This window comes from Paroedura picta, chromosome 16 (assembly GCF_049243985.1).
Source record: "Paroedura picta isolate Pp20150507F chromosome 16, Ppicta_v3.0, whole genome shotgun sequence".
NCBI classification, from domain to species: Eukaryota; Metazoa; Chordata; class Lepidosauria; order Squamata; family Gekkonidae; genus Paroedura; species Paroedura picta.
The window spans coordinates 11,615,739-11,636,266 of NC_135384.1; the positions used below are offsets into that span (position 1 = coordinate 11,615,739).

Below are 20,528 nucleotides of genomic sequence, written 5' to 3' on the forward strand. Positions count from 1 at the left end.
AAATACGCCCTCCTTCCTTTGCTTCTTCTTTGTTGGCTCTTTCAGAATCATAGAATCATAGAGTTCTAAAGGGCCATGCAGGCCGGCTAGTCCAACCCCCCTGGTCAATGATGGATCAGCCTAAAGCATCCATGATAAGTATCTGTTCAGCTGCTGCTTGAACACCGCCTGACCACCTCAGGCAGCCAATTCCACTACTGAACTACTCTGACTGTGAAATTTCTCCCCTGATATCTAGTTGGTACCATTCTACACATAGTTTAAGCCCATTGCTGTGGGTCCTGTCCTCTGCTGCCAACAGGAACCACTCTCTGCCCTCCTCTAAGTCAGGGGTAGTCAACTTGTGGTCCTCCAGATGTTCACAGACTACAATTCCCATGAGCCCCTGCCAGCGTTTGCTAGTCCATGGACATCTGGAGGACCACAGGTAGACTACCCCTGCTCTAAGTGACAATCTTTCAAATATTTAAAAAGAGCAATCACGTCCCTTCTCAATCTCCTCTTCTCCAGGCTAAACATTTCCAAGTTCCTCAGCCTTTCCTCAGAGAGCTTGGTCCCCAATCTCCAGATCATCCTCATCTCCTCTGCACCCTGAGGAAAGAGCTCAGATTAGGGGTCACAAAGGTGGTGTTGGGGGTTGTGTTCAGGAATGATTTTTTCACACAGATCCTTAGAATTCAGTTCCTGCTACAGAACTAAGATCTTTGCAAATGACATGTTCACAAAATTCCTAGCCCATGTTGTTGTTGAAACAATTGAATGGCACCACCTGGAGAAACCGCAGCAAACAGAAAGGGGCTACATCGCATTTCTAAGTTCCCAAGATGGGATTTGGTGCTTCTGCTTACCGGGCTGGCTAGGGAAAGCAGATGATACAAAAGAACAACATATATGCAAAAAGGTTTCATTTGCCAGCCAGTTTATTATGGTCCATGACCAAATACACTTGCAAATGTAATACCACCACAACCATAACTTAAAAATAAGAAAATCTGCTTGAACCGTCTTTACAATATAATTAAGAAGAGAGGGGGGGGGGAAATGAGATTAGTGATTTATAATTTAAAATTTCAACCTATTTAAATCTCAGTTAACTTTCTAAGTTTACAGACGAAGGTACCAAATCAGATGTGATGTCTAATGGTTCACCCCGGTGAAAGCATTGCCCCTATTTTTTGCATTTGATGGGAATTACTTATTACATTTGTGTTGGGGCGATTTGCAAAGGATGTCATTCTGCAGGGCTCAGCACCCTTTCTAAAGCCTGTAGAAATGAACAGGAAGGGCACCACTCTTCACCACTACACCACGTTGGGTCTCAATGGAAAATCTGGTTGGATAGAACCTTATATATTTCCGAGTAAGGAAGTATGATGCCTCTCTTTCTATGCCACAAAGTATGTGCCAGTCTTCAAGATTTTAAGGGTTTTTTAAAACTGCCTCCAGCAAACTCAGACTACCTCTCTGCCATTTGTCTCTCCTTCAGCTGCCCTAGAAGATATTCTTGGCTACCTTTAGCTGGCATCCCCCGGGAAGGGACGAGTGACACGAGGGGGTCATGAAACTGTCAGACCCAGCAATGAGTTACAGCCCCTGGCAGAGCCACGAGAGTTGTGTTCAAAACATCATAAACTAAGTAAAGTTGCCACCAGGCCAGTTTTAAGCGGACCAGAATAGTTTTTCTGACACTCAGATGGTGACAGAGGTTGTCCCTCCCCTGCTGCCCGACTCAGCAGGAATTTGAAATGGGGCAGAATAATCTATGCCTATGAGGACCAGTGAATCGGCAACCCCGTGACAACAGTTAGATCCGAGACGTAAAACAACTGGAAACCCTGTTTTCTCTTTGGACTGTCACGACATCTCTAGGTAGAGTCTTTTAGAAACTATCTGTCATCAGTGGCTGCCCCCACAGCTGTGGAATTTCCTTCTGGTTATAATTCATCCCCGTCTGATCCTAAGAAAGCTTGCTGATTTGGGTTGGCTGGAGAAGAAGGTGTAAGAACGGGTGTCCTCTGCCCAGGATCATTTAACTTTATTTCAAATATTTTCACCTTTCCATCACCTCATAATCATAGTCCCATTGACGCCAAACATAACTCCTTTAAAAAAAACTTTAAAAAAATCCAACTCAACAAGTCCCCCAGATATGCAACAAAAGGCTTGTTGAATTACAACAAGCCCATTTCACAAAGAAGATCCTTCAGCTAACCTTGATGTTGGCCAAGGCCTGGGTCACTACCTGCAGCAGGCTTACTCAAGCAGGGTTTCATGAAATTCGGGGGGGTTTTTTGACGATCTTGGAAGTGTTTCCTGAATGGGTCAGAGTTAATTAATTTTGTATATGTTTTTTTAAAAAATTGTTAAACATTTATGGGTGATATGACCATAGATGGTCATATTGATCCTCCTCCCAATGGCCAATGACAGGTGTGGAGGGGGTGGGAAGGGAGGGGGCCAGATGGACAGGTACTCAGCAATGTTTCCCAACCATATTCGGCAATATTGTGCCAATTCTGGGGTTTCTCGAAATCTCAAAAGAACCAATTAGTTTCATTTAGAAGAGAAACAACTTTATATATATAGAGAGAGGGGAGATATTCCTGTCTAATTGCCCTGTTCTGTCGGTCATTCAGTCTGTTCTGGTGGCAAGCAGGGAGAAGGTATGCTCCAAAGAGCAAGAAGTCTCCAAAGAACCAATCCGGATACTGGAGGAGATTATTTCAAAAACATCTGGAAGTTCCTAAACTAACCATGCTAAATTATACATCTCCTTCAATGCTCCCTGGAGGAAATTCATTTGATTCTGAATCATGCGCGCTGCAAATCTTGCATATTCCTACAAAGTCTACTGATTTCTGCCCTCTGTTGTTGAGACAGAGCAACACTTTAAGAAGCACTGAGAAGGATAAGAAACAGGACTTTGCCATGTTAAGAGTCAGGGAGAAAAAACTGGCCAGTTAGTTTGGAGCTGGGATGGGACACCTCTTTAGACTATCAGTCGTGAGTAAGTAGTTGGCCAACAGCTTTAAGAGAGGGATCTGTAAACAGGCAAGGGGTCCAAACATGGCATTCCTCTGCAAGAGTCCATGCTTTGGACTAAAAAAAACAAAAAACAATTTTGTCGGGAAGTACTGGATGTGCTTTGCTTTGTATCACCCTTGACCTTTGAACAGATGGCTGGGAACTCTAATCCTCCACCTGTTTTTTTAAGAGACCCACAGAAACCGATAGTTCAGGTGTGAAGATTGGCCGAATGACAAAGACCTAGCCAAGTTGATAACCCACATGGCTTCAAACAGGTGCCAATACAAGCACAGTCAGCTTCTCTCAAAGATTTCATTTGGGGGGAATAGCTTGTATCCTATGAATGCACTGGAGTGTGCGCTTCTTATGGAAACAGTTCTGTTCATGAAAGTGTCCATTGGGCATTGGCTGTCCTAGTTGAATCCCACCCAACATGGTCTAATTACAGAGGAGGAGGAAGTGAGGGCAGAAACGCCTTCCGCCATACTTGAGAAATGTTCCCTCAGGAATCTACCCTCTTCTTGAGTCCTGGTAGACTCTGAGGGACCCTCAGATCAGAGCCAGGGGCACCCGTTAATTTATCAGCTCTCTTCAACTGAAAGCTATTAACTGACCTGCGTCAAATATTGTCAACATGTCCATGAAATCATGACAAACACCATTACGTAACTGGCTGCTTGCCATTCTCCTTGTCTCGTGGGGTCATCTGATAGCAGTGGCAAGAAGGCCTCTGGCTCTCCATATACCTCACATATCATTTAATTGCAGGCCACCCTCCACCCTGCTACTCTGCAGACTTTCAAGACTTTCTCACCTCTTCCTAGTTCACAAGTGAAGCTGCCTCCTCACAAGTCCAGCAATGTCGATCGAGTCCAGCAATGTCTCCCCTGCCTAGCAGCAGCTTTCCAATTTCAGGCACAGGTCTGTCACTTCTATTACCTTTTTAACTGGAGGCGAGGATTCTTTACCAACCAGCTACCAGCCCTCCCCAATACCTTCATTTGCTACTGGCCAATTGCTGCAACAGGAGATACGTCTGAACAGGAACAGAGTCCAGGAGGAAGCATGAACCAAAGAAGAAGAGTTGGGTTTTTATATGCTGCTTTTTTTTTTCTACTCAAGTCTCAAAGTGGCTTACAATTGTCTTCCCTTTCTTCTCCCCACAACAGACACTCTGTGAGGGAGGTAGGGCTGACAGGACTGCTCAGTCAGAACAGCACTATTAGGGCTGTGACTAGTCCAAGGTCACCCAGCTGGCTGCATATGGGAGAGAGGGGAGTCAAAACCGGCTTGCCAGATTAAAATTTGCCATCTTAACCACTACACCGACCCATCCAGTGGTGACATTTTAGGGTGGCTAACTAGATTTGTATTTCTTATCCTAGAATTGCCTCTTCTTGCCTGGCTGCCAGATTTGGGATTGAAAATCTAGAAAGCATTGCACCATTATGGAGAAACTTTGGATCCTTTACCAAAAAGTGAAGGAACTTTGCAGGGGCACAGAGGCACAAAGATCCAAGGCACCAACAAAAGTTTCTGTGAGAATTCTAGTCAGTCTTCAAGAAGACAATAAAAAAAAAAACAGAATACACTTCTTTGTTCTTTTTCTAATTATGTGCAAATACCTGTATCAGGCAACATATACCAATTTTTATTTCACTTATATCCCATTTTTCTCCTCAGTGGAGACGCAAAGTGGCTTCCTTCATTTTCCTCTCTTCCATTTTATCTTCTCAAAAGCTCTGAGAGGCAGATTAGCTGAAGGTATTTGAATGTCCCAAGGTGGAGCAAGGAGTTTGAACCTGGGTCTCCTAAATCCATCTATTACTTTGACCATTATACAACACTGGCTCTTGACAGTCAACAGGTCAGTTGACAAAGAGATGTTTTGAAAGGTAAAACCTTAAGATGATACATGGAAGAGGAGTCTCAAATACTTCTGGATGGTGGGAAGCAGAGGACTTCTGCCCTCTTTGCTGTTTTCTTCTGTACTTCAAAAAGGCCACCACATACCACCATCACCACCCTGGTTTGGAGACCACACAAAATCATAGTTGTTCTGAATATACAGGCTTCTAACCAGGCTAACTCTGGGGTAGCACTTATTATACCTTTAAGCGTTAATTTCAAGGAACAACAGTGATAGCTACCCACAATTCTTGATCCCTGTCTTAAAAGTGTGGTACTTGGCCCTACCTTGAGCAATTGAGGAAAATGGAGATCTTTCTAGCTCAATCTGAGGATCAACCACAGCGTGGGAAAACAGGCAGAGAAGAAAATGTGTGAGAAAGAATGGCAAACGTCTCTTCTGTCAATACAGCCTTCTGTACTCAGCTGGAGGTAAAAATGAAGGACTCACAAGCATGGAGGCCTCAGGTTGAGCAGTTGTACATCCAGGATGGGGTCTCCCTGGACACTGGCCAAGGCAGCTGAAGACAATGTGAGCAGTGTGGCAGTGACATCACAATGTGGAGGGGAGGGGGCATTTCTGGGAGGAAGACATCACAAAGCACAGGTAGGCTGGCCAACCTACTGGTGGCAGCTGGAGACCTCCTGGGATTACAGCTGATCTTTAGGTGACAGATCAGGTCACCGGCAAAAATGGCCATTTCAGAATGGGGTTCTATGGCATGGCCTGTAAAGACCAGGCCAACAGTTGAGGCCAAGGCAATTTAACACCATAGGGCCCTCCTCCCTCTCCTCTCTGTTTCCCTCCTCTCCTTCCACTGCTAGTACATACTACCAACTCTGCAGGCCAGATGGAAGATGGCTGAGGGAGGAGAGGGCTTCGTTAGTTGTGGATACTTAACTGTTGATTTTAGGAATGTTTTATCCTATTGTTGTGAACCACTTCAATCCCGTTCAAGGAGAGGGGCAGTCTACAAGCTGAATTTAATAATAACATATATTGAAATCCCTCCCCTACTCAAACCCTGCTCTTCTCAGGCTCCATCCCCCAAATCTTCAGGTATTTCCCGACTGGGAGCTAGCAACCCTAGCCAGGGGAGGGAAGATTTTTGAAGTAAAGACATCACAATGTGGAGAGGTGGGGAGAAGACATCACAATGTGTGTCTCTGCCTAAACAGAGGAAACCACAAAGTACAGGCCATTGTTTATGCTTCTAAGCAGCACAGCACTTTTCCCATGCGCCATTCACCAACGAGTGTCCCCAGCAGGAGAGGTTTTAGGGTTTGCGGGTCCTCCAGCAGCAGAGCCAGTTTAAGGATTCGTGGTGCCCTAGCAATCTTGGCGGAAGCAGCCAGACTGGAGGCAGAGTGACCCCCCGACAGTGGAAAGAGGTGTCACTCCAAGTCCTTAAAGTGGGAAAAAGGCTGAGAGGCTATGGCCCCGATCTATGGGTGTCAAGGCACTGTGTGGGGAAGCACGGGGCTGATAGCACGTGCTACATGGATAAACCAGCCCTGGCCCCAGGTCTAATCTAAACCCTAAATATCCTACTGTCCTACCAAGCTGTACCATACGGCTCCACAGCTGACGCCAATGGCTTTGCAGAGGACGTGCTTGTTTCCAAGCTCTCTGTTCCCCCTCCTCCCCACAGTCATCACACATTATCACTAATTTTCCAATGTAAAAACGTTGGCAGCCTAGAGCTCACTCATGCCAGTTTGTCTGCGGCCACTCTAACGACACCTCTGTCTAACATGAAAGATTTTGTCTGCAGAAACTATTGCAGCCCCCGGAGGCTTCTTTTAAATCAAATGGGAGGCTTCAGCTACCTTTAATGTCCGTGAAAAAGGGAGGTTAGTGTCCCCTTTGACCCCCCAACAAGACTATGGCAAAACCTGTATAGCCAAAAGCAGGGTGGAAACAAGGGTGGATCCAAGCTAAAATTCAGAGCAGCCTTTCTTAGCTTTTTTAACCTTTGAGAAACCCCTGAAACATTCCTCAGGTTTCGAGAAACCACAGAGGTGGTACGATCGTGCAGAATATGGTTGGGAAGCAGAGCTGTGGACGCAACCAGCCAGGGGCCCTCCCCTTCTCACCCCTCCAGGCCCACCACTGGCCCTTGGTGGGGCGGGTCAACGTGACAATATATCATTATATTGCCCGATAAATGTTTAAGAATTTTTAAAAAAATATATTAAAACTTAATTAACTCTCACTCATTCAGGAAACTCTGGCTGAGAATGCTTGATTTAGACACCAAGCTTGACCTTTGAACATGAAACGCAGCTATAAAGGCCAGAGTGCCTCTAAGCAAGATCAGAATATTTCCCCCTAAGAAGTCATAGAGCACATCTCCATATACTGGGGTGTGGGAGGCAGGGCTTCCAGGATGGTCTTGAAAAACATCTCCCTTTCAAAAAGCTTCGCTTTCCTCATTGCTGCCACGGGGAACCTAGCCGACCATGACCTGTTTATTCTCGGCCTATTTACAAGGACCCAGCCCTTTCCCTATTTACCAAAGACTGTGTGTCCTTCTAAGAACTCGACTCTAATTTGGGGTGTGATTAAGAGGAAAGTGATTGGGAGGAGGGCAACAAATGTCTTAGCCTCCTGCATCTCCGTTCGCCAGAACATCATCACCAAAAATTATTTCCAAGTCACTCACCCCCAAGCAGAAACTCAGTGATAAGTGCCCGATAGAGGGAACATGGCAGGCATGTGACACAGACCGAACGGGGAGGGACGGAGAGGGACTCCTGTTAGCTTTGTAGCAAAGTTCATGGTGCTTCGAGGTTTCTAAATAGGAAAGTTTCAGATAAACTGTCCGGGAGCTGAGCTTGTTGACCAGGGGGAAACCACTCACTTGCAAGCTTATTCAAATGAGCCTTGCCTGCTTACTTGGAACTTCTTGCAAGAACTCTGCTTTGCCGTAAATAGACCGAGACTAATTTTGCTAAGCCTGGGCTCCCAGGGATAGTTTTCCACCCCAAGAACAGAGCCCCTTGTGGTGAGCCAAATGTTCTTTGGGAGGAAATGTATTTCTCAAAGCGCTTCTCAGGATGGGGGAGAGGAGAGCCCCTTTTGTTTGGTACCTAAGAGGTTGCCAAAGTATTCTAATGACAAAGTCAATAGATTTCTGTTTGTTGGTGACATAAGGTGATGTTCAGTCGTCTCTGACCCTCAGCGATTCTATAGGAAAGTCTTCGCCATGCGCCCGTCTCTGACGGCTTCTTTAAGTTGGTTCATGGTCATCCCTGTATGGGCTTTGATCGTGTCAACCCAGTGGATCCGTTGGCGACCACGTTTCCTTTTACCGCTGACCATGCCGAGCATTAATGAGTTTTCCAGTGAGTTTGATTGCATGATATATCCAAAGTAAGTGAGCTTTAGCCGTAATATCTTGCCTTCTAATGACATAATTGTTTTGCTCCTCTTTAAAACTATCTTGCTGGCAACTTTGGCTGGCCACAGGATTCGCAGCATTCGTCTCCAGCACCATAATTCAAAAGCATCTAAGGGTAATTGGCTCGTTAAGTAGCAAATGGCAGTTTTTTGGGGATGCAGTTTGCTAATGTGCAAGTGGCCGTGACTGAAGAGGAAAAAGCCAAAGAGCAATATCTTTATACATTCTGCCCCCCCCCAACCCCAAAGGTATGCCTAGATTAGAATTTGCAGAACAATAAAGATTTGCCAAACTTTGTCCTCGTCTCTCCGTTTTCTTTCTGCCGCCTTGAGGAGAAAGAGTGGGCATGTATTATGTATTATGAATGTATTATGTCTTACTTTAAAGCATGATCTCTGCCTCTGTTTTCTCCAGCAGTGGATCCTTTTGCACGTTCCCTCCTTATATTGTACTTTTCTATGCTATTAAAGGCTTGTTGTTGTTAGTGAGTGGGCACCCTTTTTCCGGTTATTAACCCCTAGGGAAATGCCAACCCTTCTTTTGATGGACAGGACTAAAATGATTCCTTAGCACTTCCACACCAGCAAAAAGAAAATTCTGTTCTCTGCAACACCAACAGAACTGCCCGCAAGTCCCTTTCTTCCTCCTGGCAGTATGGATGCAAGGGTGCCTGGGGCTACTGAATCCATGACAGGGATTCTGCCCTGGAATGAAAATATCGCCTCTTTTACTACGAATGAAGAAAGGGTTTCTGACTTTCCAGGGCTGCTGTTGTGCCTTCCTGGCTGGCAGTGCAGGAGAGCAGCCAAAGGACTGTTGTGTAACACAGTCAAAGTGTTTTCATAATCTCTTGTCACCAATGCTGGGAATCTGCTCTCGCGCCTCAGTCCTACGGCCCGCTGGACCAAGCCCAGCAGGATAGGCTTGTCCCCAAGATGCCATTCTGTTGGGACAGCTTTGCGGGTCATCTGGGTCCTCTCCTCGCTGAATGACATCGGGACTGTTTTGTCAGGATTCTTTGCTCGGGGCAGAAGCCAGGGGCTGCTGACTCCTGCTGGCTGGAATGAACACACAGCTACGGCAGCAGAAAGGACTGGAGTCCTCCAGCATCTTCCATCCCTTCACAGGCTAGTCTTTTCCATATGCATCTGCAGAAGGGCCTTTAAGACCAGTTCCTGTAAAGCAGGGGTAGTCAACCTGTGGTCCTCCAATTAAGCTGTAGAGTGCGGAAGAAGGGAAATATAGTGCTCGGCTTTTTTTTCTTGGTTTAACAAATCCCTAGAATATTCAAGAGCCTCTTGTGGCGCAGAGTGGTAAGGCAGCGATATGCTGTCTGAATCTGTCTGCCCATGAGGTTGGGAGTTCAATCCCAGCAGCCGGCTCAAGGTTGACTCAGCCTTCCATCCTTCCGAGGTCGGTAAAATGAGTACCCAGCTTGCTGGGGGGTAAATGGTGATGACTGGGGAAGGCACTGGCAAACCACCCCGTATTGAGTCTGCCAAGAAAACGCTAGAGGGCGTCACCCCAAGGGTCAGACATGACTCGGTGCTTGCACAGGGGATACCTTTACCTTTACCTTTAGAATATTCAAAAGACTCCAAGATAATTCCAGCAGCTATGTTTCCATTCAGAATTAGAATCACACAGAACTGGAAGAGCCAGAAAATGCCATCCAGTCCGGCCTCCTTCCCCCCCTTCTCAAAGACTTAAAAAATCACACTCCTGACAGGCGCTCATCCTATCTCTTCCTAAAAACTTCCAACAGAGACTCCACCACCCTCCGAGCATATTTCATCGATGAACAGACCTCACTGTCAAAAAATGTTTTCTAATATTCAAGACAACATCCAGAGCTAACTTTGAAGATAATGCTATCATATATAACAATGTATGTAGGCTTCTTTAAGATAACCAACGACAGGTGTGAAGAAGGCTATGGGGCTGGTGAGAGGAGTAAGTACAGCTAGAACCCTGAGTTACAAATAGCAGACCCGCCATGAGATGCTGCATAAGGAAGCCACAGCTTTCAGTTTGCAAGGTGGCAGCAAGGCTGTTGATGGCATGTTTTGGAGGGTGTAATTCCTAGGGTCCCTCAAAGTCAGAGGCGACTCAACAGCACTCAATACACACCCCACTTTTAATAAATAATCTGTTTTTCGCTGCTGGTTCTATTTCACTAGAAACAAAATGACGTCACCCAGGCCATCGAAGCTTTCAGGCTCTGACGTCACCCGCCCAGTGACGTCACCACCTGCCAACGACAACTTCCCTGCAGTCCTACTTCTCAGTCTGATAACCTCAATATGCAGCCAATCCCAAAAGCAGGACACAAAAGTAACCACCGCAGGAAAAAGAAAACCTCCCTCCTCCAATACGGCTGTCTCAGCTCCGGTGCGGAGAAGAAAGTAGTCACGTGGCGCGACTCTTAAGGCGGAGAGAGCCCCCAAACTACAGCTCCCGAGATGCTCCGCGCGACCAATGGGAGAAGCGTCACGGGGAGGGGCCCGCTGGTTGGACCAGGCCGTTAGTGTGAGCGAGGTAAAGGTTGGGTGTCTCGCGCCGCCGGCCGTTGGGAGGGTAGCGTGCGGGCCCCTCCCCCCACAGCCCCCCGGCCCCCTCCCCCCAACCCCCTGCTGGGGCGAAGCGGCGCGAAGGGCCTTCAGGCCAGGTGAGAGAACGAGGCCGGGGGGAGGAGAGGGGAAGGGACGGCGCGCGGGGCCGAGCGGCGGGGAAGGGGGAGGGGCGGCGGAGCGCGGCTCCTTAAAGGGGAAGGGCGACACTTAAAGGGGCAGGCCCAGGAAGGGGGTTTTTGTCCGCCGACAGAAAAGACCGTCTCTCTTGCTTCAGAGTGGGGAAATAGTGAAGCCTTAAAAAAAGACAGGAAGGGAAGGAAGTTTTTTTTTTTTCCCCCTGCGGCCACAGTGAAGAGAAGGGGCGGGAGGGGAGGGGGGATAGTGGTCTGAGCAGGGAACTCTGCACATGCTCAGGACAGCTGTCGTCGTGAGGCCTTGTTCTGCTGAGGCCAGGCTCAGATTGGACCTGGGAGAGGGAAGTGGGAAAGATTTCTCATAGAGGGAGCTCATCCCCCCCCCCCAGGCCCCATGCAGCAGGGCTTGTATCAGGGAAGCCACTGTGGATCCTTTCCATAGCAGCCCTGGCCCACCTCACAGGACTGTTTTAATGGGGAGGGAAAGGATAATTGGGTACATGTACTTGCTTCTGAACTCCCTGTCAGGTTTTTCTTTTGGAGGTGTGGGGGGAATGAAACTATGGAAAGATGTTGCTCACTTCTATTCAACGCCCTATGCTTTGTGGCCTGTCTGGCCAAGGGCATATGAGCATGCTCAGTGCCACCTGCTGCAAGGAAATTCCCTGACCGTAGTGAGTCAGTACATGTACAGAAGTCTCTACACGTAGGAGGACTCTAAACTGGAGAACCAGGTTCAGTTCCCCACTCCTGCACATGCAGCCAGCTGGGTGACCTTGGGCTGATTACAGTCCTGTCAGAGGTCTCTCTGCCCCACCTAGGGAACAGGGTGTCTGTTGTGTGTGTGTGGGGGAAGGTGCTTGTAACCTGCCACTGTGGGACTCCTTCAGACAATGATAAATAAAAACCAGCTCTTCTCCCCAAGATGGGATGTTCCAAATTCAAGGTATATGAGCTTTCGTGTGCACGCACACTTCCTCAGATACAATGCAATGGAACGGAAGTAATCAGTCCATACTTATAGGCAGAATTTGAGAGTAAATTAACATACAGCAGAATGAAAACGGTTAACAGATTTCAGAGATACATGGGGAAAAACAGCATTTTGGATAAATATGTATGCTAATTTTATTTGTTTGTTTGTTTATAGTTCTATACCACCCATTTCTTTGCAGCTCTGGGCGGTTTACACTGAACATTATATAACTTAAATGGGACATTGTACAGACTATAACATCAAAACAACTTTCAATAAAGCATCAAAAGATTACAAAACCACATTTATAATATAAATAACAATTAACAGTAACATTCTTTCCCATGCAATTCAATCTCAAGTGAATACAAACAAATCCAAGTTGCTGGTTTTTCCTATTTATCTCTGGAATCTGTTAACCATTTTTAATTATGCTGTTTGCAAAATTTACTCTTACACTTTGCCTATAAGTAAGGTAAAGGTAAAGGTAAAGGTATCCCCTGTGCAAGCACCGAGTCATGTCTGACCCTTGGAGTGACGCCCTCTAGCGTTTTCTTGGCAGACTCAATACGGGGTGGTTTGCCAGTGCCTTCCCCAGTCATCACCGTTTACCCCCCAGCAAGCTGGGTACTCATTTTACCGACCTCGGAAGGATGGAAGGCTGAGTCAACCTTGAGCCGGCTGCTGGGATCGAACTCCCAACCTCATGGGCAGACAGATTCAGACAGCATATCGCTGCCTTACCACTCTGCGCCACAAGAGGCTCGTTTGCCTATAAGTATGGACTGATTACTTCCATTCCATGACATTGTATCTGAGGGAGTGTGCGTGCACACGAAAGCTCATATCCCTTGAATAAAACTTAATTGGTCTTGAAAGGTATCATTGACACAAAGGTGTCATTGTTTTGCAGCTTCAGACCAATACGGCTGCTCACTTGAGTCTGTCTAATCAACTTTTTAAAATCAACATCTGGACAGCAGTGTAGATGGGCATTTGCAGCATGGCATGGCATTTAAACTTTGCCAATTCTCAGTCTACGGCAGCATGAAGATTTTAACCATAGTATTTCTCCCGTTCCTAAATGCAGTCCAGTTTTGTGAAAATCTTTTTGAAATAATGTTTGTTATTGCTGATTATAGAACTTGATTTATGTCTCATCACTGGCTCCCATTATTCCCATGGCTAGAAATGGAACTGAAGCTGAGAGATTGTGACTTGGTCAAGATCATCCATAAGTTCATGGCCAAATTGCTACTTCGTCCCCCTCAGCAGAGGTGTGCATGCTCAGTGGTCTCAACATCAAGCAGTGCCTTCCACATGTAGAACAGCCATTGCTACAGAGGAAATGTTCAAATCCTCTTCCATTACAGTGCAGACACCATTGGGGTCAATTCAGATATTCAGCTGCAAGTCACTGAGTGACATGTCACCATGATTATATGAGGATTAGTGATTCACCACTTTTTCTTTTATGACAGGGAGGTGATGAACAGGAATCTTTATCACCACATTTCAGTATGCAGAAGCATTGGTGGCTAATGTCCCTAGTGTGAAAAGCAACTTTTTTTTTTGAGACATGCTAATTTTTTAAGCTTATTGAGTAATTTGCTCAAATTCCTTCTCATGTAAAAATGAGGTAGTGGTCTCCTAACTCTGTAACTGATGAGGGAATCAGGCCTTAAACCTCATCTGCTGAAGAAACGGTATGAGGACAAAAGTGGTAGAAGCTGTTTGAGTGTCACACACTCTCTCTTTGTCTCCAGCAGGTGAAGTCTGGTGCCATGGTGGGAGCCCAGCAGATAGAGATGCAGGCCGCGGCAGTGCCGGTTGTGGCCCCGGCAGGGGGCAGCGCTGGTGGGAGCAGCAGCGATCACCAGTATGAATGCCTGGAATGTGGCAAGGTGTTCAAGTGGTCTTCACGGCTCATCCACCACCAGAGGACTCATACGGGCGAGCGGCCTTACAAGTGCTCCGAGTGCCCCAAGGCCTTCAAGGGGTCATCGGCCTTGCTCTACCACCAGCGCGGGCACACGGGCGAGCGACCTTACAAGTGCGGCGAATGCGGCAAAGCGTTCAAACGTTCCTCATTGCTCCAGATCCACCAGAGCGTGCACACTGGCTTGCGCGCCTTCAAGTGTGCTCAGTGCGGCCTGGCCTTTAAGTGGTCCTCCCACTACCAGTACCACCTGCGCCAGCACACCGGGGAACGCCCCTACCCCTGCCCGGCGTGCGACAAGGCCTTTAAGAACTCCTCCAGCCTACGGCGGCACCGCCATACCCACACGGGAGAACGCCCTTACGTCTGCCCCGTCTGCGGCAAAGCCTTCACGCAGTCCACCAACCTGCGGCAGCACCAGCGCGTGCACACCGGCGAGAGGCCCTACCGGTGCCAGGACTGCGGAAAGGCCTTTACTCACTCTTCGAATCTGGCGCTCCACTGCCGATCGGCGCACGCCGCCCGCCCTGCCCACACCTGTGTCATCTGCGGCAAAGCCTTTGCCTCGGACGCCTACCTGCAGCGTCACTTGGAGACCCACGCCGATGTCGCCCCTCCAGCGCAGCTTTTCCTCGAGGAATCGACGGCCACTGTCGAGATGCTCTTCCGGTGCAGCGTCTGCCACCTCACCTTTCCCCTTCAGGAGCAGCTGCTGACCCACCAGGAAGTGCACCTGGCCCCGCCCGAGCCGCCACCTCTCCCCCCTCCGCCCGTGCAGGAGGAGGTGACGGCAACGTGCGTGGCGTCCCCCGTGCCCCCGTTGGCTTGCTCGGTGTGCAGCAAGACTTTCAAGAGCGCGGCGGGCTTGGCGCGGCACCAGCAGAGCCAGCACTCTTCCGATCGCACCTACACCTGCGCAGTGTGCGAGCGCTCTTTCCCGGCGCTGGCCAGCCTGCTGGGCCACCAGCGTTCCCACCCCCCAGCGGAGCACCGGCTGGAAGAGGCCGAGGTGACGTGCCCGGCACAGGCCGAGCCGGCGCCTGCCGCCGCAGTGACCACGCCCCCTCCCCCCGAGCGGCCCTACGTTTGCGGGGAATGCGGGAAGGCTTTCAAGGGCTCCTCCGGGCTGCGCTATCACCTGCGCGACCACACCGGGGAACGCCCGTATGCCTGCGGGGAGTGCGGGAAAGCCTTCAAGCGCTCTTCCTTGCTGCGGATTCACCAGCGGGTTCACACGGGGCTCCGTGCCTTCACCTGCCCCACATGTGGGCTGGCATTCAAGTGGGCCTCTCATTACCAGTACCATTTGCGGCAGCACACGGGGGAGCGCCCCTACGCTTGCCAGGACTGCGGGAAAGCCTTTAAGAACACCTCGTGCCTGCGCCGGCACCAGCAGCTGCACACCGGGGAGCGCCCCTTTGCCTGCCAGACCTGCGGCAAGGCGTTCACCCAGACGTCCAACCTGCGGCAGCACCAGCGAGTCCACACCGGCGAAAGGCCCTATCGTTGCCGGGACTGCGGGAAGGCCTTCACCCACTCCTCCAACCTGGCGCTGCACCGACGGACTCATTCGCGGGAGCGTCCCTTCCAGTGCCCGGTGTGCTCCAAGGCCTTCGTCATGGCCTCGTACTTGCAGCGCCACTTGCGCACCCACAACAGCCCGGAGACGCCCGCCCGCCCGGCTGCCCCCTCGCCCGCTGCCACTCAGGAGGTGCAAATCATGCCCAACCTGCAGGCCACGCTGAACGTGGAGGTGAGCGGCAGCCCAGCCCCAGCTGGCCCTTCCAACACGCAGACTTTCCTGCTGGTGCAGACGGCGCAGGGCCTGCAACTCATCCCCAGTGTGCAGCAGCCGCCGCAGCAGCAGCAACTGCCACCGCCCCCCCAAAACTCACCCCCCAAACTGATCCTGCTGCCCAGCCCCCAAGTGGTACCCGCAGCGCCTGCGGCTCCGGCCACCTTTACCCTCTTGCCAAGCACCCCTGTCACCCCAAGCAAGCCTGGCCCAGCCCGGCAAAGCAAAAGCAAGAAGCCTGTTCCACTGCCACCGCCACCACCCCCGGTGTCTGGTGGCCAGAACATCATTTTGATGCCCAGCAGCACTGGGCCCAGCATGCAGCCTCTCTCTAATGTGCACATCCAGAGGACTTCGGGGTTGCAGGCAGGCGGACAGAACGTTATTGTCCTCCAGAGTTTGCCCGAGCAGCAAACGGGTACGGTGCAGATCCAGGCCATGCCGACTGTCGCCCCTTCGACAGGCACGCTCCAGATCCAAGCCCTACAGCCCTCTCAGCAGCTCCAGAGCCTGCCTGCTGCCCCGCAAGGCAGCACTCTGCAAATCCAGGCCCTGCCTGCTGCCCAGCAGACGGGGACGATCCAGATCCAAGCCCTCCCGCATTCTCAACAGACTGGCTTCCTGCAGATCCAAAGCCTGCCGCTCCCCCAGAACACTGTCCAGATACAAAGTCTGCCCACTTCCCAGCCGACGGGCGCTGTGCAGATTCAGAACCTGTCCAGCTGCCCGGCGACAGGCACGATGCAGTTCCAAACACTTCAGCCTTCTCAGAAGGTGAACACAGTGCAATTCCAGGCTGTCTCGTCGTCCCAGCAGATGGGGACCCTGCAGATCCAAACCCTCAAGCCTGCCCAGCAAATGGGCCCGCTTCAACTGCAGGCCTTGCCGTCTGCTCAGCAGACCAGCCCCCTGCAGATCCAAAGCCTGTCCCCCTCCAGCCAATCCGTGACCGGGGTTGAAATCCAGGGCCTCTCCCCTTCCCAGCAGCTGGACGGCACCATTCAGCTCCAGGGCTTGGTGTCCTCCCAGGAAGAGCAGCAGCTCCAGTCTTCTGAGGAGATAGCGAGCATCCAGCTTCAGACTCTGAGCCAACCTCAGGAGCTGAGTGAGGTGGAATCTGCTCTGTCCAGCTCCCACGAGCTCTCTGGGGTAGAGCTCCAGCAGGGATCCAGCGCCGAGGAGGAAAGCCAGAACTTGATTGTGGTGCAGAATTCTCCTGGGGATGAACTGCTGGGGCCAGGCAGTGAGGTGGAGAGCCTGGAGGGGGTGCAGGACATGCACTTTGAGACGCTGCAAACGGAGGAGGGGGTGCAGAATGTGTTGGTGCTGAGGGGCGCAGGGGGGGAGCAGACCCGCCTTTGTGTGCAGGAGGTGGAGAATATCCAGACAGTTCAAGAACTCCCTGGCCTCCAGCTGCAGGGTCCAGAGGGCGGCTCCGGGAGTGGACAGAACCTGCTGATCATCCGCAGTGCTCAAGGGGAACAGACCCTCCAAGTGCTGGAGAGCGTGCCGACGCTGCAGATTAACAGTCCGGAGAGCGCTCAGCCAGCCAGTGACGGTGGCAGCCCCTCTCAGATGGTGCAGCTTTTGCAAAGCCCAGGGGCCTCGCAGGGCCTGCCCTCCATCCAGATTGTGCAGACGGTCCCGAACATGCAGCTGGTACACACCTTCTGAACGTGGCCATCCCCACAACAGAGCGAGCGGGTTAACTGCGACCTGGGCCTGCAGTCATTTGCCCTGGGAATACAGGTGCGATGTGGGCCCCCCTGCAGCGGGTTCAGCTGGAAACCTGCCGGTTGTTGCCGTAGTTGCCAGGTAGGATGACTCCGGTCTGGGTGACTTGAAGACTCCCGGGTGGCGTTGTCTCCTGTACGTGTGGGCTTGGGTGTCCCACGACAATGCCTTGGTGTGCCAGCGAACCTGTGCTCACAGGTCCAAAGCACAGCCTTGACTCTCCCTTCCCCCTTCCCTGCTCACATGTAGGCTGCTGCTGCTGCTGCTTTTGACCCTGCAGCCACAGTGATGACCTCTCCACCACCTTTCATGAGCACTTACACGTCCTTGCATGAGAAGAGGGGCTTGCTAGTCTAGTCCTTGGTTCTGTCATAGACCCACACCTGTTCTCCTCTGTGCTTGAAATATTTTGATCTAGCCAGAACCAGGTTTGCACTGCCTGATGGTGAAAAGACAATGGAACTCTAAGGCAGCCAGGACTCCTGGGTTTTCTCCCCCTGCCTCACACAGGCAGTATGAGTGAAGGGCAGCAGTTGGATACTCGGCTTCTCTCCCTTCCACAGTATAACTTTGGATCTGAGTCTCCGTGGGGCAGCGTGGCCTGGGCTTCGTGGAACAGAAAAATCAGGGAAGCTCAGCTCTTCAGGTCTTCCTTTGGTTCTCGGCGCTATGGGGTGGGGATGCGATCAGAGCCCACCTTGTGACTGGTCATACATTGCATCTCTCAGCTTCACAGGCTTTTCCTCCTGGTCGGACCTGTCCAAACTCTTGTTCCTCAGAACCACATATCTTCCAGAGTGTACCCCAAGTTCCTGGTGCTAACACACATGCAAGAGGGTCATAGAAAAAGAAAAAAAGATAAATAAAAACTGCTTTTAAGAACCTTTGCCTCCTTTCTTGCAACTCCTTTACCGTAGAAACTCTGTCTAAACTGAAGAATCCAAACACATTCCTTGGTGTTTTGTTTTGTTTTTTAATAATTTGGGATGCCTGATTCCTTTGGGGTGGGAGTCATAAAGAGCTTTGAGTCAAGAGCAAGTGGTCTGACCTGGAGGAGATGTAGGTTCCCCCCTCCCCCCCAAGCAGCTTAAAACAACTCGAGAAACCCTCAATGATGTTTTAGATATAGAATATTGTTAGCACTTCTAAGAGCTCAAGTCTGCCTGGAAAGTTCAGCCTGCTCAAAATTAATTCATATGCATCCTTTGTAGATCTTTCTCCAACTCAGAATAACTTTAGGACATTATATAGGATACCCCTATAGGATGCGCCTTGGCAGCAGTGGTTTGCCATTGCAGAGTGGTATGCCATTCCTTTGCAGAGTCTTCCTCGTGGAGTCTTCCTATCCAAGTGCTTAACTCTGCTTGGCTTTCAACGTCTCATGAAATTGGTCAATACTATACCCCCATGTCGCACTTTTTAATTTATTTATTCACATTATTTACAGTCTGCCTTTCTCACAGTGACTCAAGGCAGTTCACATATTGATAAAATACAATCAGCCAAGGGGACATTCAGTAACCAATGCACCTTGGACTATAGCTGTATAAACTACCGAAACGGGACTGAAATGTCATTGAAATTAGCAAAAAGAAAGAGCTAATCCTAGCCAAGAAAAGAAACACCCCTGCAGAATAACATTTTCAAAATGCTCAGGTCTCCCAAGGAAGGGAGGTCCACAGTTTGTGTGGTGAATGGATCTGACTTTCCCCAAACATTTATTGAGAGAACTTTGTAAATCAAAAACTTTCCAGAATTCTCCAGAGCAAACCACTCCCAAGTGTGACTAGGGGCAAGGCTTGCAAAGTACATGGAAATAAGGACAAAAGTAAATGTTAACAGTTTTGAAAGAGACAGATCTGGATTCTGCCTTTATTATGACTTCAAATGTTCCAAGGCCAAGGCCAGACACTGATGATAAGGTTGTGTTGTATTCTGACTCACGCACTGTGGACATCCCTTTAATTTACATTCTTCCCCCCCCCCCCAATAGAATTGGCTCATAATCCAGTGTCTCTGTAACGGGTTACCAGCTGCCATACCCCATGAGCTAACACAGTGTTTGTTGTTTGCTTGTTCCTATGATTCTAGACTAGCGATTCTAATTGGGGACATACGGTTCCCAAGAGGGGGACTTATAAATCATGGCATTGAGATTTGAGACTTTATGAAGCCCCCTTCTTACCCACTTAAAATGCCTTTTGACAGCCACCTCATTCCACGCCTAAGGATTCTGTTCAAGATCCTCTGCACAATTTATTTTTAAAAATCCAACAGGAATGCTGCCTTCTTAGTTGGGGCAAAAGGTAACACAAAATCCTCCATCGCTGAGACCTATATATGATGGACTTCCAAAAGAAAACATCAGAAGGGGCATGGTAATAGTAACAAAAAAGAATAACATTGTTTTTTTTTTAAAGTGCTAGCCTGTCTCAAAAATTGGTCCCCCCCCCCCCCCCCCAGAACTTGTTTCTTTGTTTGGAGTGCTGTTTTGAATGGTCTAGGTTTTGATTTGTGGCTTGAAAGCATTCAGTGATAATAGTTATTTCACGCACAATAGAAAATTAAAGATTAAGAGCACAGTTGAGAACTGCAAATTTAACTTGATTTTTTTAAAGTATTTGTTTGGGAGTGCAACTTTGGTCAGGAGATAAGAGCCCTGTGAGTCTAAAACAGCCTCTCTCAACTTTTTTTTACCATTGAGAAACCCCTGAAACATTCTTCAGCTTTTGAGAAACCCCAGAAGTGGCGCCATCATGCCGAATATGGTTGGGAAGCATCATTGTGCACATGACTACCCGGGGCCCCTGCCCTCCCTACCCCCTCCAGGCACATCAATGGCCGTTTTGGGAAGGGAGGGTGGATTAACATGACCATGTATGTTCGTATCACCCAGTAAATGTTTAACAAATTTAGAAAATATATTAATTAACCCCCACCCATTCGGGAAACTTCCATGGCTGTCAAGAAACCCCAGGATTTCATGAAGGCCTGGTCTATGGACTGAGTCTAACCATGGAGCCTAGAAGGTTTTGGGT

At 49.4% G+C, this 20,528-nt stretch overlaps 1 protein-coding gene across 3 annotated transcripts; it reads left to right on the forward strand.

The window, feature by feature from the left end:
* The first annotated feature begins 10,672 nt into the window (after positions 1-10,672).
* On the forward strand, positions 10,673-18,372 carry LOC143824981 (uncharacterized). 3 transcript variants are annotated; one of them, XM_077312842.1, is made up of 2 exons: positions 10,673-10,877; positions 13,789-18,372. In XM_077312842.1, exons 1-2 carry the CDS (start codon positions 10,818-10,820, stop codon positions 17,428-17,430), a joined length of 3,702 nt encoding a protein of 1,233 aa, XP_077168957.1. In that variant the 5' UTR covers positions 10,673-10,817; the 3' UTR covers positions 17,431-18,372. The 3 variants fall into 3 exon arrangements, with proteins under 3 accessions (XP_077168957.1, XP_077168959.1, XP_077168958.1); XM_077312844.1 differs by having other exon boundaries at positions 10,870-11,007; positions 13,792-18,372; XM_077312843.1 differs by lacking the exon at positions 10,673-10,877 and adding an exon at positions 10,883-11,007.
* Positions 18,373-20,528: the final 2,156 nt, after the last annotated feature.

What these genes read in the sequence shown, in the direction of transcription:
- LOC143824981 (XM_077312842.1), top strand. Translation starts at nt 10,818, where the DNA reads ATGGGAGAAGCGTCACGGGGAGGGGCCCGCTGGTTGGACCAGGCCGTT. An exon ending in AGGCCGTTAGTGTGAGCGAG is followed by an intron (nt 10,878 to 13,788) that starts GTAAAGGTTGGG and finishes CTTTGTCTCCAG; the next exon opens with CAGGTGAAGTCTGGTGCCAT.